Below are 23,680 nucleotides of genomic sequence, written 5' to 3'. Positions count from 1 at the left end.
CACAGCCTTTTGTGTCTGATTTAACAGGTGCACATCCAGGCTGCATGCTCCGAGTCTGAGCACGGTGTGAAAAAAATAAATGGACAGACTTTTAATCACGGAAATGACTCCGGTCCCACATGCAAGGGGTTTAATGGAAATACATTGTGATTGGATGGGACATTTTATCCGATGTGAGCAAAAATCTGTTGTTACAGTAGTGTTCAGAATAATAGTGCTATGTGACTAAAAAGATTAATCCAGGTTTTGAGTATATTTATATATTTTGAATATATTTCTTATTGTTACAAACTCACTGACTGAATGCCACACTACTATTATTGTGAACACCCCCTTTTCTATTTTTTTTTTTACTAATAGCCCAATTTCATAGCCTTAAGAGTGTGCATATCATGAATGCTTGGTCTTGTTGGATTTGTGAGAATCTACTGGTACCTTGTTTCCCATGTAACAATAAGAAATATACAAATCTATTTATTTGTATTTTCGATTTGTGCAGACGGATTGGCGCATCGGCAGACAGCAGGCGCGGCGCAGCGCCACAGGAAAAACACCTCCGTTGGAAGCCTTAAGGACAAGTTGGAACATGTCCAGCTGTTAAACAGTTTCTCAGATACTCACTCAACTGAAAGCCATCAAAAGCCGCCTGGTTTTTACAAATGGTTATCAACACGGAGGTGTTTTTCCTGTGGCAGCGCACCGCGCCGGCTGCCTGCCGACGCGCCAATCTGTCCGCACGTCTTTCATTACAAAATCTCCTTTAACAGTGGAATGTCCGGAAAACTGCTGATCCCGACCTCTTCTGAAAGTTCTCTGTTCTCTCACGACATCCTGGGTCAACAGAGGCTTAAATTTGGAGGTTTTCAGCTCGAAACAGGCTGACGACAGCGCCTCCGAGTGCGGCGCGACGTCCCGCTCCATGGGAAGTCCTTACGGCGACAGTAACACTCCATAATCTCTCATCAGCCTTTAAAATTTTCACCGAAAACCAGCTGAATTTCTCGAATGGTGTCCACTTCGATGTGCCTCACAGGTTCTGAAAAAATTTTGATCAAGCAAAGCGCCAGTCCCTCTGGAAGAAGTCAGACAAAGGAATTCCGACGAGGGGGGTGGACCACTCCTCACTCAAAGCCTGCCCACAGGCGAATGACGTAACCGACAGGCGTGAAAAAACTCACGCATGCGCACGAGGGTTCAAGGTTGGCTGATGTAATCGCACGTGATTCAAATCCAAATATTTTTATAAAAAAATAAAAAGGTCGGTTTCTTTTCTAATAGACCTCGTACACTTTGTCTTACCAAAATGAAGTGACAATTCATTAGAATCAAACCAATATTTAAAATTTAGTAATTTAGCAATTCCCTCTCCGTCATTTCCAAAAGTTGTCCAAAATTGTCCCCACTACAGAACACAGGTGTGTCATCGGCAAACAAAATACAACGCACAGACTTTGACATCAAACCTATATCATTAACATACAACAACAAAAAAAAAAAAAAAAAAAAAAGAGAATCATCCTCCGTTCGCACAGCTCCAAATGCTGCAGGGCTCTCTGCCGAGTCAAGGTAGAAAGATAGAGTCTGCTCAGAATTAATAACTTCAAAGCCAAATGCCGTTTAAATCAAATGACACCTCTTTCCAAACGTCATACAAACAATAAACTGCAATCAATCAAAATGTTTGTTTTTTTTTCCCAAAATGAGACGTCTTTTGCTGACGTGCAGCAGCTGGCTGAGCTCAGCTCAGAGGTATTGGAGAGACATTCATGCCAAAATGTCTGAAAGCAAATGCTTTTGACAAAAACTACACATTTTGTTTATTTTTATTTATGTCCAGGGATCAAGGATCCAGTGACTAATTTCATATTTATTTACTTTAAGACTCAATAAAATGTTGTTGGCATAGAAAACCTGTAAAGCCTACTTTTCGTATACAGAAAATTCCCAAGAGGTATCAGCAAGGGAATTGATAAGGAATCTGATCAGTAAGTGCACAGGAAATTTTGCTGAGTAAACTTTACTCTGCTGGGATAGCATTGGATCCCAGTCTAAATAGAGTAAATTTCACTTTGTCATGGAATGAATCAGCTCGACAGTTGTCGCAGACTGAACGGCCGGCCCCCTAAATATTGGTCCGCCCTGCCTCCACTGCGCATGTGTAATGATGGAGCCCAGCCGCCTGTGTGACAGTCTTTCCACCCAAAGTGATCAAATGGATTAATAACCATCAGATGACAAAGTAAAACCTTGAATCATTCTAAAGTCAGTTTTAAGCAGAAACGAGTCCGTTTTAAGCAGAAACGAGGCTTTAAACGGTGACACATTGAAATGTCCGACGTGAAATGAACGCATCAGCTTGTGCAGCCGTGCCGCTCTGATCGCTTCCTCTGTCTTTTATTAAGGAATAATGCTGAATTTATGCGGACAGGATTGTTGTACAAAAGCTTCAGATATCTTTCACAGAAATGAGGCGGAGTTGGAACAGTACACAAGGATGAACGACGTTATTATTACAGGAATTCATATTAAACCTCGATCCTACGCACGGGCGGTGTCAGAAGACAGTGGAGGGGAGGCCAGTGAGCAGGAGGCCAGCTCAGTGGAACAACAGGTGGCAGACTTCCTGCAATCTAAAGGTATTCAAATGGACTGTAATAACATTGAAGCGTGCCACCCCCTGCACAGGAGAGAGGATGGAGACAAGCGAGCAGTTATAATGAGGTTTGTCAACAGAAAACATAAAATGGCATTGTTAAAACAGGGACGGAAACTTAAAGGAACAAACGTATTCATCAATGAACATCTAACCAAAAGAAACGCAGACATCGTCAGGAAAGCTCGTTTCTTAAAAAAGCAGGGAAAAATTCAACAGACATGGACATCCAACTGCAAAACATTTATCAAATTGAATGGAACACCAGAACAAGCGAAGGTTATGGTAATCAGGAACATCGAGGATCTGGACAAATATGACCAATAAGGTATGAGGACACAAACACATCACAACACCATGACACAGACCAGAGGAACCTATTCATCTACTACATCATCTACATCTGGAGACAAGAAGGATATAACTCAAAGGATTGCTGATCATGGAAAAGTAGAACTGAGAACATTTAAATACACAGACCACAATGTACTGGACTTGGAGCACGATATAGACCCGGACAATAATTTCTTCTCAAATATCAATGACAGTTGTTGCTATTATACAGATGAACAGTTTAATCGGATCATTAAAATGGATAACAAATTATCAATAATCCATTTCAACAGCAGAAGTCTATATGCAAACTTTAACAACATTAAAGAATATTTAAGTCAATTTAAAAAAATATTTAACATAATTGCTATATCAGAAACATGGATCAATGAAGATAAAGGAATGGATTTTGAACTGGATGGATATGAATTTAACTGTGTAAACAGAAAGAATAAGAGTGGAGGAGGAGTGGCTGTGTATGTGGATAAGAACATGGATTATAAAATAGTAGACAATATGACAACTGTGATTGATAACTTATTAGAATGTATAACTATTGAAATATATGAAGAAAAAAGCAAAAATGTATTAGTCAGCTGTATATATAGAGCACCAGGATCTAGTATTGAAACATTCACTGACTGTATGGGAAAAATGTTCTCAAAAACTAATCAAAAAACTGTGTTCATTTGTGGTGACTTAAATATTGATCTGCTCAATCCAAATAAGCATAAAATAACAGATGAATTTATCAGTATAATGTACAGTATGAAAATCACCAGGCCAAGCAGAATTACATCCCATAGTGCTACCTTAATTGATAATATATTCAGCAATGATATTGAGAATAACACTGTGAGTGGATTATTAATCAATGACATTAGTGATCATCTACCAGTTTTCATCGTTTATAATAGAAACCATCGGCGGAATCAGCCAGAGGAGAAAATAAAATACAGGCGAGTGTGGACAGAGGAAAACATGAACACACTAAAGAAGGATTTACAGGAGCAAAACTGGGAAAAGGTATACAGTGAAAGTGATGTTGATAGTGCATATGAAACTTTTTTTTACAAATAGTTACATCATTATATGATAAAAATTGTCCAATTAAACAAGACTACAGAAAACAAAAAATCCAAGCTCGACCATGGATGACGAAAGGGTTACGAAATGCATGTAATAAGAAAAATACACTGTATAGAGAATTCATAAAACTAAAGACTAAAGAGGCAGAAAATAGATATAAGAAATACAAAAATAGATTAACTAATATTATACGGGTATGTAGGAAGGAATATTATAGTAACATATTATATAATAACAAAAACAATATTAAAGGAATATGGGATATATTAAATAGCATTATCAAAAATGGTAATAAAAAACAGAGTTACCCTCAGTATTTCATTGATAATAATGTCAAGAAGGAAAATAAGGATGAGGTAGTCAACGGTTTTAATAATTTTTTTGTAAATATTGGACCAAGCTTGGCAGAAAAAATTCCCGATTCCCAATCTGAGGATTGGGATAATAATCTTATAGAAAGAAATCCCTGTTCAATGTTCCTCACAGCAGCGGATGGAAAATAAATTATAGACATTGTGAATAATTGTAAATATAAAACATCTACCGATTTAAATGAAATTGATATGGTGGTGGTAAAACAGGTCATTGAATGGATTGTAGAACCATTAACATACATCTGTAACTTATCATTTCAAAACGGTAAATTTCCCAATCAAATGAAAATAGCTAAGGTTGTGCCGCTGTATAAGACTGGGGATAGACACCACTTCACAAATTATAGACCTGTTTCTTTGCTTCCACAATTTTCCAAATTATTAGAAAAGTTATTCAATAATAGAGTAGACAAATTCATAAATAAACATAAATTACTTACTGATAGTCAATATGGATTCAGAGCACATAGTTCAACATCACTTGCATTAATAGAATCAGTTGAGGAGATTACAAACGCCATAGACCACAAATTACATTCAGTTGGAATATTTATAGACCTTAAAAAGGCTTTTGATACAATCAATCATGACATATTAATCAATAAACTTGAACAGTATGGGATTAGGGGGTTGGTGTTGCACTGGGTGAGAAGCTACTTAAGTAACAGAAAACAGTTTGTGAAGTTGGGGGAATATACATCATCATGCTTGGACAATGCTTGTGGCGTCCCACAGGGGTCAGTATTGGGTCCGAAACTGTTTCTAATTTATATAAATGATATTGTCAATGTTTCCAAAATATTAAAATTAGTATTATTTGCAGATGACACAAGCATTTTTTGTTCAGGGGGGGATTTGCAGGAGTTACTGAGGAGGATCAGTATAGAAATGGGAAAATTGAAAATATGGTTTGACAGAAACAAATTATCATTAAACTTAAGTAAAACAAAATACATGTTATTTGGCTATTGTAATACAGACAAACAGGTTCAGTTACAAGTCGAGGGGGTAGATATTGAAAGGGTACATGAAAATAAGTTTCTGGGGGTGATAATAGATGATAAGATAAACTGGAAGACTCATATAAAACATATACAAAGTAAACTGTCAAGAAGCATTTCAGTTCTAAACAAAGCGAAACATATTCTGGACCACAACTCACTCCGCATTCTTTACTGCTCACTGGTTTTACCATATTTACAGTACTGTGCAGAGGTATGGGGTAATACTTATAAAGGTACAACACAATCACTATCAGTAATGCAGAAAAGAGCTATAAGAATTATTCATAATACTGGCTATAGAGATCATACAAATCCACTATTTTTACAATCCAGATTCTTAAAATTCACAGACTTGGTTCATTTTCAAACAGTACAAATCGTGTATAAAGCAATAAACAATTTACTTCCAGCAAATATTAAAAATATGTTTTTTAACAGATCAGGGGATTGCAGTCTGAGGGGGAAATTTAATTTAAAGCATCAGTGGGCACGAACAACATTAAAAGGTTTCTGTATTTCTGTCTGTGGGGTGAGGATGTGGAACAGATTGGGAGTGGGGCTCAAGCAATGTCCAAGCATGAACCAGTTCAAACAGCGGTACAAAAATATGTTTTTTTCTAGGTATAGGGAGGAGGAAGGGTAATGAGGGTTAGGGTGTTTTTATTTTTTGCTTCGGCTAAATATATAGTATTTTGTATGTAAGTAGGTATGTGTAGGTGTATATTTATGTTTGTGTATATATATGTATATATGTATATATATGTGTATGTATGTTGATATATATATATATTGATATTGGTTTAGGTGTGTAGGAATCTATGTGTATATGTGGCAAAGGGTATTACTGGTTGTGGGGAAGAAGGGGTAGGGATAAATAAGCTGATGCTTCACCCTACCCCTTTTCGGACATGTTGGGTACACAGTAGGAACTTTTTTGTTGTTGTCTTTACTGATCTATCTTGTAATTGTTGTTGTATCAAATGTTCGAAATAAACAGTTTTCATTCATTCATTCATTTTCAGTGAACTGTGGCTGATGACGTAAGCGAAGTGAAAGCGGGGCTGAAAGAGGACCGTTCAGTCTGTGACACCATCTGTTCAATGCAAGTGAGTGGTTTTACTCCAATAAGAGTTTATTTTACACTGTTTTGAGTTGATTTAGCTCGGTTGTAGAGTGTAATTCACTGGGATTAAATGCTATCCCAGCAGAGTAAATTTTACTCTGCAAAATTTCCTGTGTGGAATCAATAATGGCATCGATATTGATAAAATCTTATTGATACCCATCCCGAGACGTGATCTTTTATTAATCTTATTAATCCAGACATTTGTAAGTAAGTAAGTAATGTTTATTTATATAACACCTTTCACAGACAAAGAAAGTCACAAAGTGCTTTACAAAAGGCCCACATAGATAAAAATTCTGTGAAAAATACAATTTACATCACAATAAAATAACATTAAAAACACACAATTTCATAAAACAGCCCTTTCACTGCTATGGTTTAAATGCCTGGAGAAACAGAATAGTTTTAAGGTTGCTCTTAAAAACATCAATGGAGTCCAGTGAACGAAGAGACAAAGGGAGATCATTCCAGAGCCTCGGCGCAGCAGCCTGGAAGGAGCGATCACATTGGGTCTTAAAGTGGGTACGAAGGAGCATTAGAAGGTTCTGATCAACTGACCTCTAAAAGCACTGATTTTTGCTTTTATTAAACCGGACATTTGGTATGATATGAAACCGTATGTTTTATGATATGTGACGTGAGCTTTTATTTTGAAATGTAAGCATGCAGGGGGCGTGGCTGATGTTCACCACAAGAGCGCCATGAAACGAAAGTTCATCCTCTGTCGCTCGCCACTGCTCAGAAACTGAAGTGGTCTCTCTTGGTTAGGCCGAACCACCATTAAGACTTTTAATTTTCTGAGTGCATCCGCACTCTGGCCTCATCACCAAGAAGCGATCACTACACCTAAAGTAGTTCCACAACAAATGAATAAATGCACTGCAAAACAACGCATGACTTGCCAATGTATTAATTTGACAATGTTTTAAGTCACAAAAATGGCAAAAATTCCAACGAAATCATAATTACTTATCCTCTCACTGATGCATGCGTGTGGCTTCGCAGAGGTCTACTTTATTCTTGTACTCAATTTTTGCCTTAAATATATTCCCTCTCAGCAGTCTCCTTTTTTCCTGCATTAATTGCACATTAACAGAGCAGGAGGCTGCCTTCTTTTCATTAAGACAGATTTTCAATTTGTTTGGACACCCAGGGTTTGTTATTTGGGAATATTTTCACAGTTTTAGTCTCTGACACGTTATCCTCACAGAACTTAATGTAAGATGTGATGGTGTCAGTGAGTTCATCTCCATCCTGACAGGATTCAAGGAAAATGTCCCAGTTTGTTTCATCAAAACAGTCTCTGAGTTGCTCTTTGCTTTCCTCAGACCACACCTGTACCTGCTTATTAACTGTTTTAATTCTTTTGACCACAGCTTTGTATTTAGGCAAAAGATGAATCACACTGTTGTCAGATTTTCCAAGAGGTGGTCTGCATACCGCTTTATAAGCCTCTGGGATGTTGCCATAGCAACGGTCAAGCGTCCGATGCAGACGTGTGGGACAGTCTACATATTGCTGTAGAGTGGGCAAGCGGTCAGACAGATTGCAGGTCTAGCATACAGTCTTGAAAAAGCCCTGTACTTCAACTTTGAACAGAAGTGGACAAACTACATACAGTGAAAAAAATAAGTATTTGAACACCCTGTGATTTTGCAAGTTCTCCCACTTAGAAATCATGGAGGGGTCTGAAATTTTCATCTTAGGTGCATGTCCACTGTGAGAGACATAATCTAAAAAAAAATATCGGGAAATCACAATGTATGATTTTTCAATAATTTATTTATATGTTACTGCTGCAAATAAGTATTTGAACACCTGTGAAAATCAATGTTAATATTTGGTACAGTAGCCTTTGTTTGCAATTACAGAGGTCAAACGTTTCCTGTAGTTTTTCACCAGGTTTTCACACACTGCAACAGGGACTTTGGTCCACTCATCCATACAGATCTTCTCCAAATCTTTCAGATTTGGAGTTTCAGCTCCCTCCAAAGATTTTCAATTGAGTTCAGGTCTGGAGACTGGCCAGGCCACTCCAGGACCTTGAAATGTTTCTTATGGAGCCCCTCCTTAGTTGCCCTGGCTGTGTGTTTGGGGTCATTGTCATGCTGGAAGACCCAGCCATGACCCATCTTCAATGCTCTTACTGAGGGAAGGAGGTTGTTTGCCAAAATCTCACAAAACATGACCCCATCCATCCTCCCTTCAGTACGGTGCAGTCGTCCTGTCCCCTTTGCAGAAGAGCACCCCCAGAGTATGATGTTTCCATCCTCATGCTTCACGGTTGGGATGGTTTTCTTGGGGTTGTTCTCATCCTCTAAACATGGTAAGTGGAGTTGATTCCAAAAAGCTCTATTCTGGTCTCATCTGACCACATGACCTTATCCCATGCCTCCTCTGGATCATCCAGATGGTCACTGGTGAACTTCATACGGGCCTGGACATGCGCTGGCTTGAGCAGGGGGACCTTGCTGCCCTGCAGGATTTTAAACCATGACAGCGTCATGTGTTACTAATGTAATCTTTGTGACTGTGGTCCCAGCTCTTTTCAGGTCATTGACCAGGTCCTCCTGTGTAGTTCTGAGCTTTCTCAGAATCATCCTTACCCCACAAAGGGAGATCTTGCATGGAATCTGTTTTGAAACACAAGGTTCGGTCAGATCGGCACACAGAAATGATCACACAGACTGCATTTTGCTAGAATAAAAAGGCGTATATTTATTCCCCACAAAAGCAGTTACATCAAACACAAGTGGTTGCAGCGCATTTTTCTCTTACCGTGACGCCTTTAAGGTGGAGAGCCAACACCTTCAGCAGAGTGCGCCTGTCAACCGGCTGGGCGTTCGTACGTTAACCCGCAGCAGACTCTGTTGAAGCATGGTTCTACTCCCTCTTTTCTAGTGTGTCCGCGAAGGGAGGGTGAGTGGCCAACTCAACCTCCCTGGCGCACATAATTTCTTTAATCAACAGGCATCTGAAAGTTATTTCAAAGATATAATAAAAGCAGTTCTTCACTCCCAGTTCAGAATGATCCCAGCATGCTTCACTCCCAGTCGTTAGTGGCTACGAAAACAAAGTCGTGCTATCAGTGTAATAATAACAAGTACATCCAGCTCTTCGCTCCCAGTTCAGACTGACCCCAGAGTGCTAAAACAAAATTAAACAACAAATACATTCTCAGGGTTACGTTAAGACAGGTGCAAAACAGCACAACAACATTTATTATACATTCCACTCTTGGTGTTTTGCACCAGTCAATTTATGTAACCACCAACAGATTCAGGTAAGGCTGGGCTCCAGCCTATTCCAACGATTATGTCCTGCCATAGCATTTCCCACATGTCTTCCCACAATTCTCTTCCCCAAACTTCTTTAGAATGTATTTTCCAATTAGTGGCATGCCATGTAGGCATCCAGGTAAGTAGTCCTTGGGTCACTGACCATGAATCTGTATAAATATGGAGGCCCTGTGGTCCTCCCTGCATGACCACCATATGCACGGCCTTCAACTCCGCCCACTGACTGCTTTTTCCTTCTCCTAATTCTTCCAGAGACTGACCTAATTGTGGATTAAAAGCTCCTGCTTTCCATCGCCTTTTTCCTGCTTGATATTGACAGGAACCATCAGTGAACCATGCTCGACTTTTCTCATCATCTGACAAATCATCCCACCTTTTTCCTGCTTTAACAGGAGATTCCTCCAATGGTTGAACTTCAAAAGGTTCCTCATCTTCCTCAGGAGCATCAGCTACTTGTTCATGCAGCAATGACACCCCTTTTTCACCTGGTTTTACACGCTCTGACACATACCATTTCCATTTTATCACACTAGCCTCCTGAGCTGTCCCTATTCGGTGAGTGGTGGGATTACTCATCACCCATGAGAGAATAGGTATCTGTGTCCTCATCATTACTTCATGTCCCACCGTTTGTGATTCAGTTTCAATCAACGCCCAATAGCATGCTAAAAGCTGTTTTTCAAAAGGTGTATAACGCATACCTGCGTCCGGGAGTTTTCTCGACCAGAATCCTAAAGGTTTTCGTATCCTGTTTTGTTTTTGCCATAAGCTCCAATTGGCATAATCATTTAGAGCAGACACTTGAAGTTCTACTGGTCCTGATTGCATTTTTCCTAAGGACACAGCCTGCTGTATGGCTTCCTTTGCCATATCAAATGAGCATTGTTGTTCCTCTCCCCATACAAACTCTTCTTTCTTTCTAGTGCATCGATATAAAGGCTGCAAAATCTGTCCTAAATGTGGAATATGATGTCTCCAAAATCCAAATAAACCAATATATCGTTGTGCATCTGTCTTACTGTGAGGTACTGGAAAGTTAGCTATTCTCTCTTTAGCTTTTTGTGTGATTTCCCTCTCTCCTTTATTCCAAACTATTCCTAAGAATTTCACTGTTTGAGCTGGTCCCTGAATCTTTGCTGGATTAATTTCCCAGCCAAATGATTTCATATGAGTCACTAATTTCGGTAGATATTCCACTACTTCTGCTTCTGTATCTCCTTGAAGCATAATGTCATCAATGTAATGTGAGATCATCATTCTCATTGGAACCTGGAACTGTTCCAAATGCTCCGCCACCACTCTATGACAAATAGTGGGACTGTGTAAATATCCTTGTGGCAATCTTGTGAATGTATATTGCCGTCCTTCCCACGTAAATGCAAACTGTTCCATCCTATCCTCTGGGATTGGTATGGTAAAGAATGCATTGGCCAAATCTATAACAGCATACCACGTACCACTATGATGTTGCACTCGTTCAATTATACTCACAGCATCAGGTACAGCTGAAGTCAAAGCCGGTGTATGTTTATTTAGACCTCTAAAGTCTACAGTCATTCTCCATGTACCATCCGATTTACGAACTGGCCACAATGGATTATTCCATTTTGTTGTCACTGGTTTCAAAACTCCTGCCTCCAAGTAGTCTTTTATGGTTGCAGTAATTTCTGCTTGTCCTCCAGGAATACGATATTGTTTCTGATTAATCACACATGTAGCCTCTGGAATGGGAAAAGGTTTCATTTTTACTTTTCCCACCAGAATCATTCTTATGTTTGCTATCCCAAATTGAAATTTACCCTGTTCTAAATGCAAAGTCATTCCAGCTAAAATATCCATGCCAATTATCCATTCATTAATTGGAGTCACTATTACAGTGTACACTTTAATTGGCATATTTCCAATTTTAAGCGGTATCGATATATTTTTTCCATACACCAATTGTCCGCCTAATCCAGTTAAGGGAACTATAGGTCCCTGCATTTTCTCTGGATTTCCATGAATCAGTGAGGCCTCCGCTCCTGTGTCCACTAAAGCCGAGGTGACTTGAACTGATTTTTTTTTCCAAAATATTTCCAATCACACATGGGGTCTAATATCACTTGTGAACCATTGTTTTAATTCTCGGCGGGCCACAAGAGTTTGACCATCATCCTAATCTTCCTCGCAAGGGTCAAAGCTCCAAGAACGCCTTTCTTTATTTTTCCCCTTCTTTTTGTCTTTCTTTCCTTCCCGGACTGCAGCTATTTGCACCAGATCATCATCAGAGTCCTCCTCCTCCTCCTCACATTCTGATGAGCGGACTGTATCTAAAGTTAAAACCCGCTCTTTCCAGGCTTCTGCACAAATCCACATCATTTCACTAATTCCTCCCAATGGAGCTTTATCTTTAACCTCCACCTGTTTCAACATTTCACATAAAACTGGCGGAGTCGCGGTGGGAATTGCTCCAGTCCACGACCCAGGGCGTCCCCCACGTCGCCGTAGAAGCTGGCCTATTTCCTTAAAAGTGATCCCATCCCACCCCGGGACCACTTCTTCCTGCTGAGATGCCACCTCCGCATCTCTCTTTCCCAATCTAAAGCAAGACATTTCTGTGTGTAGTCTGAGCGTAACCATATCCTGCCGACAACGCCAAAAATGTTTTGAAACACAAGGTTCGGTCAGATCGGCACACAGAAATGATCACACAGACTGCATTTTGCTAGAATAAAAAGGCGTATATTTATTCCCCACAAAAGCAGTTACATCAAACACAAGTGGTTGCAGCGCATTTTTCTCTTACCGTGACGCCTTTAAGGTGGAGAGCCAACACCTTCAGCAGAGTGCGCCTGTCAACCGGCTGGGCGTTCGTACGTTAACCCGCAGCAGACTCTGTTGAAGCATGGTTCTACTCCCTCTTTTCTAGTGTGTCCGCGAAGGGAGGGTGAGTGGCCAACTCAACCTCCCTGGCGCACATAATTTCTTTAATCAACAGGCATCTGAAGTTATTTCAAAGATATAATAAAAGCAGTTCTTCACTCCCAGTTCAGAATGATCCCAGCATGCTTCACTCCCAGTCGTTAGTGGCTACGAAAACAAAGTCGTGCTATCAGTGTAATAATAACAAGTACATCCAGCTCTTCGCTCCCAGTTCAGACTGACCCCAGAGTGCTAAAACAAAATTAAATTCTCAGGGTTACGTTAAGACAGGTGCAAAACAGCACAATAACATTTATTATACAGAATCCCAGACCGAGGGAGATTGACAGTCATCTTGTGTTTCTTCCACTTTCTAATAAATAATCATAACAGTTGTCTTCTACCAAGCTGCTTGCCTGTTGTCCTGTAGTCCATCCCAGCCTTGTGCAGGTCTACAGTTTTGTCCCTGGTGTCCTTAGACAGCTCTTTGGTCTTGGCTATGGTGGACAGGTTGGAGTGTGACTGATTGAGTGTGTGAACAGGTGTCTTTTATACAGGTAACAAGTTCAAACAGGTGCAATTAATACAGGTAAAGAGTGCAGAATAAGAGGGCTTCTTAAAGAAAAATTAATAGGTCTGTGAGAGCCAGAATTCTTGCTGGTTAGTAGGTGTTCAAATACTTATTTGCAGCAGTAACATACAAATAAATTATTTAAAAAATCATACATTGTGATTTCCAGATTTTTTTTATGTCTCTCACAGTGGACATGCACCTAAGATGAAAATTTCAGAGCCCCTCCATGATTTCTAAGTGGGAGAACTTGCAAAATCGCAGGGTGTTCAAATGCTTATTTTCCTCACTGTATTCTTGTGGGAGTGTTGCAGACATACAGTCTTGAAAACACCCTGTACTTCAACTTTGAACAGAAGTGGACAAACTATATATTCTTGTGGGGATGGATTATGGAAATAAACTCAAACAAATTATAAGTATATCTGTGAAATTTGGGTGGTGGCCAAGTGGTTAATGCGCTTGGTTTCAGTTCAGAAGGTTCTGGGTTCAAATCCCACCCCTGCCACATTTCTCCGTGTAATGTGGAGTTGTGTCAGGAAGGGCATCCGGCGTAAAACTTGTGCCAATTCAACATGCAGATCCACTTTGGATTTGCTGTGGTGACCCTGAGTGCAAACAAGGCAGCAGCCGAAGGGACTTACTTTTACTATCTGTGAAAACAACTGAATAACTTTTTACTTTGAGTTGGTTCTACATATGAACAGTGAGTTAAGGTTCTTCGGATGAATAGGGACTAAATACATCCGCCAAGGATGTAATACAATCATCGGTGTGTATTTATTTGTCTGTCTGTCTGTCAGCAGGATTACATCAAAACTACTGCACGGATTTTGCTGAAATTTTCACCACAGACAGATATTAAGCCATGAAAGTACCCATTAAATTTTGGAGGTGATCCGGATTCTGGATCAAGTTCCACTTTATATAGGCTTTAAAGTGTTACTGTTAGCAGGATTATGTCAAAACTGCAGTAGTTTTGACATAATCCTGCTAACAGTAACCCAACCCATTAAATTTGTTGAGAGTCTCAACAAATTTTCACCATCGATACATATTAGGCCATGGAAGACTCCATTAAATTTTGGAGGTGATTTGGATCCGAATCGGGATTCTGAATCAACATTCACTTCATATAGGCTTTGAAGGATGTCAAAACTACTTCACAGATTCTCACCAAATTTTCAACACGGATACATACTACGCCAGGGAAGATTCCAATAAATGTTGGAGGTGATCCGGATCCAAATTCAGATTCTGGATCAAGATTTCTCTTTATATGCACTTTGAAGGATTATGTCAAAACTAGTTCATGGATTCTCACTAGATTTGCACAGCAGATAGATATTAGGGCATGGAAGACTCCACTGAATTTTTGAGGTGATCCAGATCCACACTCTATGCGAAGGAGATGTGTTGCACTGCATGAGGCAAATGGTGGTCACACCAGATACTGACTGGTATCCCCCCCCAATAAAACAAAACTGCACCTTTCAGAGTGGCCTTTTATTGTGGACAGTCTAAGGCACACCTGTGCACTAATCATGGTGTCTAATCAGCATCTTGATATGGCACACCTGTGAGGTGGGATGGATTATCTCAGCAAAGGAGAAGTGCTCACTATCACAGATTTAGACTGGTTTGTGAACAATATTTGAGGGAAATGGTGATATTGTGTATGTGGAAAAAGTTTTAGATCTTTGAGTTCATCTCATACAAAATGGGAGCAAAACCAAAAGTGTTGCGTTTATATTTTTGTTGAGTGTATATATATATATATATATATATATAAATTTGCACCACAGATAGATATTAGGGCATGGAAGACTCCACTGAATTTTTGAGGTGATCCGGATCTGGATTGGCAGACATCAGAAACCTCTGACTGCTCTTGTTATCCTTTGTTATTTTCAGTTTGTAGTCTTTTGCAGCTTGGACTGAATTTGAATCATTTATTCTCACAGATGGAGCAGCCCATACCTGTGGAGGCAGATCGGCCAACAATCATTGACTTCCATGGACTCCCTTTGACCAAATATTTCACTGACAACTGGGACGATGTCCAGAGCTTCAAAGCAAGACAAGATGACATTCTCATTGTTTCTTACCCTAAATCTGGTAAAACAGTGGGAATCAAAAAAAGGACATTCCTTGGTTATTATTGCGCTGGGATGTTTTTGATGTCAAATCACTGATGACTGTGCATTCATCATGTGTTTTCATTTCAGGAAGCACATGGCTTGCTTACATTCTGGACCTTCTATATTTTGGCCAGACATGTCCAGAGCGTCAGACATCCATCCCTATTTATTTGCGGGTGCCTGTACTGGGCCTGCAGATACCTTCTTTTTTTTCAGGTAGGACCATATGTTCACATTCGCTCCCATATGTTAATAATATGTATATGTCACGGACATCAATCAATCAATCAATTTTATTTATATAGCGCCAAATCACAACAAACAGTTGCCCCAAGCGCTTTATATTGTAAGGCAAGGCCATACAATAATTACGTAAAAAACCCCAATGGTCAAAACGACCCCCTGTGAGCAAGCACTTGGCAACAGTGGGAAGGAAAAACTCCCTTTTAACAGGAAGAAACCTCCAGCAGAACCAGGCTCAGGGAGGGGCAGTCTTCTGCTGGGACTGGTTGGGGCTGAGGGAGAGAACCAGGAAAAAGACATGCTGTGGAGGGGAGCAGAGATCAATCACTAATGATTAAATGCAGAACAAGCAACATGAACAAGCGAAGCTCTTCAGCTGGGGTGCCCAACCTTTTTCGAACTGAGATCTACTTTTAAAGTTGACAGTGCATTGAGCTCTACAAAGCTATATTGAATGCCATAGTGTAGCTGCAATTTATTGGGCACCAAAATAATAACACAATTTTCTGGCACAAATATAAAATTTTAACAGTAATAATACATTCTTGCAGTAAATATACGTGGTGCAAAGAATAAGCACAAGTAGGCCTCGGACTTTCCTGTAACAAAACAACAAACAACTCAAATAATACAATCCTTATGAGTGCCAGTCATAAGCAGGCCACAAGGTGGTCATCAGTCATGGTGGATCTGTATTTTGACTTGATGATTTTCATGTGTGAAAAGTAGGGTTGAGTCGGATACTCGTTTCAGACGAGTATCCAGTACGGATAAAGCATTTTTGATGAGTACGAGCATGATACGAGTAAAACTCATTAATATCTGTGCTCATGCTGAAGCAAAATACTCATTGGCTAACTGACTGTCTTCAAGCTCTGTGACTGGCCAGTCACACACACAGCGCCCACCCCTCCCTACATAGACATCTCTCTGCAGCCAGACCTGTAGCTTTCTCTCTCACACACACAGACAGGATCTCGCTCTCTGTTCTTGGCTTGATTCTACCTCACATTGCTCTCTCAGTTCTCCTTAAGTTTTCTTCAGCTTGCCACTTTTTCGGTTTGCATGATATTTAAAGTTACTTGGTGAACTTGTTTCGTATCGTACGCGGTGCGTTTGACAAGACAGAGCTGAAAACGGCTTGTGTCGCATCTGTCACTGCCTCCACTCCAGTCAGGTTATTTATTTATTTATTTTTTAACCCTTTGCTTGCTCTTCGTTTGGTTGGGTGATATAAAGTCAGTTGGAAAACTTTGCTCCTACTGAACGGGGTGCTTTTGAGAAGAATACAGTGAACAAGGCTGACATATTATTTCCCTGTTTGCCATCACTGGATGTTTGCATGAATCACCAAGTTCACATAGATCATGAAAAAATAAGCAGTATTACAGACCACTTACACACATATGAGGTCTGTTAGAAAGGTATCTGACCTTTTTATTTTTTTCAAAAACCTGATGGATTTGAATCATGTGTGCTTGCATGAGCCAACCTTGAACCTTCGTGCGCATGCGTGAATTTTTTCACGCCTGTCAATTGCGTCATTTGCTTGTAAGCAGCCTTTGTGTGAGGACGGGTGTAGTCTCTCTTCGTTTTTTTTTTTTTTTTTTTGCAAGGAAATGGCGGAACGACTGGAGCAGCGCGACTGCATCAAATTTTGCCAGAAACTGGGCGACAGCCAGGTGGAAACCATTTGGATTATTCAGACGGCTTTCTGTGACGATCCTATGGGCATCACACAGATTAAGGAGCGGTACAACCGGTTTAAAGATGGCGACACAACGGTGGAGAGCGCGCCACGCTCCGGTCGGCCTTCAACATGCTGAAATAACCAGATCATTTCCAAAGTGAATGCTGTGGTGATGTGTGACCGTCGTGTGATTATCCGAGAAATTGTGGAAGAGGTGGACATCAGCACTTTTTCGGCACATTCCACTGTGACAGAAGATTTTGCCATGACAAGAGTTGCAGCAAAATTCATGCCGATGGCTTTGGCACGAACCTGATGGCGCAGCAAAAGCGCCACCGTGTTGAAGCCTCACAGGACATGTTGTGACATGCCCAGCTCTTCCACAATTTCTCGGATAGTCACACGACTGAAAAGCCACTGAAAGCCATCTGAATCTTCCGAATGGTGGACGAGGTGAGCATGTCACAACATGTCCTGTGAGACTTCAACGCGGTGGCGCTTTTGCTCCGTCAGCTTCGTGCCAAAGCCATCGGCATGAATTTCGCTGCAACTCTTTTCATGGCAAAATCTTCTGTCACAGTGGAATGTGCCGAAAAAGCCCTGATGTCCACCTCTTCCACAATTTCTCGGATAGTCACACGACGGTCCCACATCACCACAGCGTTCACTTTGGAAATGATCCGGTCATTTCAGCATGTTGATGGCCGCCCGGAGCGCGGCTCGCTGTCCACTATTGTGCGGCCGTCTTTAAACCAGTTGTACCGCTCCTTAATCTGTGTGATGCCCAGAGGATCGTCACCGAAAGCCGTCTGAATAATCCGAATGGTTTCCACCTGGCTGTCGCCCAGTTTCTGGCAAAATTTGATGCAGTCGCGCTGCTCCAGTCGTTCCACCATTTCCTTGCAAAGAAAAAACGATGAGAGACTACACCCATCCTCACACAAAGGCTGCTTACAAGCAAATGACGCAATCGACAGGCGTGAAAAAATTCACTCATGTGCACGAAGGTTCAAGGTTGCCTCATGCAAGCACACGTGATTCAAATCCATCAGGTTTTTGGAAAAAAATAAAAAGGTCGGATATTTTTCACACATATAGCTGAACACACAAAGTAGTATATATTAATATTTTTATTGAATATGGCTGCATGCACTGTCTGACACTTTCTCAATACAGTTCATAAAAATAAATTGGTCAGTCGAACAACCTCTCTCTAACACAGTCACTCAGTCACACACATGCACACACAGACACACACCTTAATCAATATTGTTTTACTTTGTGTGGAAAAAAATGCCAAGAACGTTAGGTAGTATAAATAAATAAATAATTAAAAAAAAAGTTTGATCATAAAATTGAAAAAAAGAAAAAAGAAAGTTGTGTTGAGTATGACAACTCTTGTTCACGCATACTTAGTAGTTCATAATTTCCTACTACATTGAATCTCAATTCTGAGGCTGTTCTGTTATTCATTCATACACTTAAGAATATTCATGTTCTGAGTTTATAAAAAACTTGTTCTGTAAATAGTTCTTACTTTTGTGATTAAAAACATTGATTTGAATCTTAATTTTGAGGCTGTTCTGTAAATCGTTTTCAAATAAACAATAAATATTCCACTTTAGGCCCCGCCCACTATGAGTACAGATACAGATACAGATGGCTGAACAGATCCAGATCCAGATAGTGGTGTACTCACTCATCCCTTCTGAAAAGGCAGATTTACACAGATAAGTTGATCCAAAAAGCGCAGTCAAATTCTGTGCAGTTTGTCTGAGGTTGGGGTATTTCTCTTTCTCCATTAGATTCCAAAATTGGACGTTTAAGCCAGGTGTTGCTCTGGATTTCCCCTCAATGTCATTTTTCAGTGTTAGGATCTCATTCTCAACAGTACAGCTATCCAGGTTGATGATTGATGCTATTTTGGAAGTTATACAGTCCACATCAATATTTCCCCAAATGGAAACAGAGAAAAGTGAGAACAGGCTTAATGGAAGCAAAGTCAGTAAAGCGCCTGTCAAATTCTGACAAGATGCTCTGCACTTGCTCAGCATAACGTTCACTCACAAGCTCCACACAGTCTTTGCCTTGACGCTTAAGTTCTGCGTCCATGTGTGGAAACTTCCGTAGATCACACTGTTGCAATCTGCTTGATAGCAAGTGTAACTTGCATTTAAATGTGTTCATGGAGCTGATCATGTTGATGATGTGTTTGTCTTCACCCTGCAGTTCAAGATTCAAGTTATTGAGCTTGTCAGTCAGATCAGTAAGAAAGGCTAAATCCAAGAGCCACTGACTGTCTTCAAGCTGTGCATATTCAGCATAAGTTCAATGTTTCAGAAATTCTTTAATTTCAGGCAACAACTGAGAAAACCGTTCCAGAAATTCTACTCGGCTGAGCCATTGAACAACTTTGTTCAGCAGCAGATCTGTGTGTTCTGCACCTTATACCATGGCTGTGTGTGTTTTCAGTGGAACACAGGCCGTTGAATATTGCGGTGAATATTCAATGGCTTGAGCAGCCGGACTTCTTTCGATCTACTTCACAGGCTGGACAATTTGTTTGTTGGTATCTTTTAACAAATGTTTTTGGAAAAAAATAAAATTAATGTATGTGTCTTGTATTTTCACCCTTATTTTCAATTTCTGGGGTTATTTATGCTTTTTATGAAGGGTTAAAATGGAACTATTTTCAGGAAATGCGTAGGGGGCGTTGTTTGTTTACATTTTTTGACAGCTCCACCCAGCAAATGTGTGCTGCACCAGTTAATCTACTTTGCATATGCCATCAGTCACTGATTGTTTTCTCTTCATGAAGGAAAAGAAGTGGCAGACGAGCTCCCTACAACTCCTCGTATTATGAAATCTCACAGACCAGAACTGCAAGGTACGGAAGATGAACTTTCCAAAGACACAGCATACATGTACAACCCCAAATTGAAAAAAGTTGAGAAAAAAGTACATTTAAAAAATACATAAACAACAATTTAAAACCCATTGTTTCTCATACTGACTTTGACTTCTGTTTTATTGCAGACAATATGAACCCCACATAATATTTCATGTTTTTAGTTTATGTGTGAATACAGTGCATCCAGAAAATATTTACAATACTTCTCAATACACATAAATCTCAAATAAGTAATTGAATAAAAACCTTTTTCACATTGTCATTATAGGCATACTTTTGTGTAGAATTTTGAGGGAAAAAAAGAATTTTGTTCATTTTGGAATAAGGCTGTAACATAACAAAATGTGAAAAAACTGAAGTACTGTGAATACTTTCCAAATGCACTGACTGATTACAGCTATTCCTGCACTGAAAGCCAGCAACACATTCAAAAAGCTAGGATGGGGCAATTTTGCACTCATAATGATGTTAAAAAAAGAAAGAAAAAGTAATGATGTTTAAAATGTGATTCAACAGGTGATTATAATCATGATTTGTTAAAAAAGCAGTATGGACCAAAAGCCGAGTCTTTGAGGAGCAACAAATTTTTTTTAAAATATTTAAAAAAATATGTTCTCCAAAGAAAGACTGGAAAAGATTTCTCCCCAACAGTGTATTAAATCATTAAACAATTGAATGGATCTGAAGGAATTTTAGTGCATAAAGTGCAAGGCCACAAGCCTATGATGGACACCGGTGATCTCTGATCCTTCAGATGGCACTGCATCAAAAGCTGATATAACCGCGACGGCTTATGACATACTTTGGTAAACCTGTTGGGAAGGTGTCGTAGCATGGACCCACAACAGGGGGCGCAAATGAACGGACAATGAGTAAGCCAAAAGGTAACAATTTAATGTTGTGATATTACACAACGAAACGTGTCTTAATCTCACAGTCAATAAACACCAGGTGAAGTGTGGGCAGGCTCGAAGATAGAAGACGCCCGACGAGAGAGAAGCCGCGTCCCACACGGCTTCCACCACCAACGGCCTGAAGAACACCGGAGCCGCCAAGTCCCGAGTCCCCAGGTGGCCTCTGTCTTCGACTGTCGACCCTGGTACTGCTGGCAGAAAGCAGAAATATGATGTGTGAGTGTGAGTCCGCACACTCAGTAATACATAGTCCAGATACCGTTAGGAGGGAGCACCTCCACCTCCAAATCACACACACTCGTGCAGCTCCTGTTTGTCCCTCTTCTGGGTCTTCACAGGATTACGGCTGCAAACAGATGTAAGTCACAGTTTAAATTCAGCAGAGAAATTACCTTGGTTCTGGTAGTCGATTTCTCGGCGGGGAGGTGGAGTTGCAGTCCGGCTTATATAGTAGTGTAGATGAGTGACAGCTGGAGTGATGAGTGACAGCTGTCACTTCCTCTGGCGCCCTCTCGTGCTTGGAGCCCGCACTCCAAGCAGGGCGCCCTCTGGTGGTAGTGGGCCAGCAGTACCTCCTCTTCAGCGGCCCACACAACAGGACCCCCCCCTCAACGGGCGCCTCCTGGCGCCCGACCGGGCTTGTCCGGGTGTCGTCTGTAGAAATCGGCCAGGAGGGCCGGGTCCAGGATGAAGCTCCTCTTCACCCAGGAGCGTTCCTCAGGACCATACCCCTCCCAGTCCACCAGATATTGGAACCCCCGGCCCTTACGACGGACGTCCAGGAGCCTGCGGACCGTCCAAGCAGGCTCCCCGTCGATGAGCCGGGCAGGAGGCGGCGTAGGTCCAGGTGCACAGAGGGGCGAGGTGTGGTGTGGCTTGATACGGGATCTGGAAGTCAAAGCGCCCGAAGAACAGAGACCAGCGGGCTTGCCTGGGGTTCAGCCGCTTGGCGGTCCGGATGTACTCCAGGTTCCGATGGTCCGTGAAAACCGTGAAGGGCAACGATGCCCCCTCCAGCAGGTGTCTCCACTCTTCAAGAGCCTCCTTCACCGCAAGAAGTTCCCGATTGCCGACGTCATAGTTCCGTTCAGCTGGGGTCAACCTGCGGGAATAAAAGGCACAAGGATGGAGGACTTTATCAGCCTCCACGCTCTGGGACAGCACGGCTCCTATCCCTGAGTCAGAGGCGTCCACCTCTACTATGTACTGGCGATCAGGATCAGGCTGCACCAGAACTGGTGCAGTCGAGAACCGGCGTTTCAACTCCTGGAACGCGGCTTTGCACCGATCCGACCAGGCGAAGGGGACCTTGGTGGAGGTCAGGGCAGTCAGGGGGCTAACTACCTGACTGTAACCTTTAATGAACCTCCTGTAGAAATTTGCAAAGCCTAGGAACTGCTGTAGTTTCCTGCGGCTTGTTGGTTGGGGCCAATCTCTCACCGCCGCAACCTTAGCCGGATCAGGGGCGACGGAGTTGGAGGAGATGATGAACCCCAGGAAGGACAAAGAAGTGCGGTGGAACTCGCACTTCTCGCCCTTCACAAACAGCCGGTTCTCCAACAACCGCTGTAGGACCTGACGTACATGCTGGACATGGGTCTCAGGGTCCGGGGAAAAGATGAGTATATCGTCCAGATATACGAAGACGAACCGATGCAGGAAGTCCCGCAAGACGTCATTTACCAAAGCTTGGAACGTCGCGGGGGCGTTAGTGAGGCCGAACGGCATGACCAGGTACTCAAAATGACCTAACGGGGTGTTGAATGCCGTCTTCCATTCGTCTCCCTTCCGGATCCGAACCAGGTGGTACGCGTTTCTAAGATCCAATTTTGTGAAAATTTGGGCTCCATGCAGGGGCGTGAACACTGAATCTAACAGAGGTAACGGGTATCGGTTGCGAACCGTGATCTCGTTCAGCCCTCTGTAATCAATGCATGGACGGAGTCCGCCGTCTTTCTTGCCCACAAAAAAGAAACCAGCACCCATCGGGGAGGTGGAGTTCCGGATCAGCCCGGCAGCTAAGGAGTCCCGGATGTAGGTCTCCATTGATTCGCGTTCCGGACGTGAGAGGTTGTACAGCCTGCTGGACGGGTACTCAGCGCCCGGGACCAAATCGATGGCACAATCATACGGTCGGTGCGGGGGAAGAGTGAGTGCCAGATCTTTGCTGAAAACGTCAGCAAGATCGTGGTACTCCTTTGGCACCGCCGATAGATTGGGGGGAACTTTGACCTCCTCATTAGCCGTAGTGCCGGGAGGAACCGAGGATCCTAAGCACTCCCGGTGGCAGGTTTCGCTCCACTGCGTCACAACCCCAGACGGCCAATCAATCCGGGGATTGTGCTTCACCATCCATGGAAAGCCCAAAATCACTCGGGAGGTAGAAGGTGTTACATGGAACACTATCTCCTCCCTGTGATTCCCAGACACA

General features: G+C 41.6%; 1 protein-coding gene across 1 annotated transcript in view; it reads left to right on the top strand.

Moving 5' to 3' along the window:
- Positions 1-23,680, top strand: part of LOC117511487 (cytosolic sulfotransferase 2-like) — a 39,360-nt gene that overhangs the window by 5,459 nt on the left and 10,221 nt on the right. Inside the window, exons 2-4 of the mRNA XM_034171506.1 lie at positions 15,315-15,468; positions 15,579-15,707; positions 20,243-20,311. Of these exons, the coding sequence (XP_034027397.1) occupies positions 15,315-15,468; positions 15,579-15,707; positions 20,243-20,311 (352 nt within the window). The remainder of the gene's footprint in view (positions 1-15,314; positions 15,469-15,578; positions 15,708-20,242; positions 20,312-23,680) is intronic.

Source organism: Thalassophryne amazonica, chromosome 6 (assembly GCF_902500255.1).
Source record: "Thalassophryne amazonica chromosome 6, fThaAma1.1, whole genome shotgun sequence".
Classification (NCBI taxonomy): domain Eukaryota; kingdom Metazoa; phylum Chordata; class Actinopteri; order Batrachoidiformes; family Batrachoididae; genus Thalassophryne; species Thalassophryne amazonica.
The sequence above is the reverse complement of the archived record's forward strand: the minus strand, read 5'-3'. Positions and strand labels throughout refer to the sequence as shown.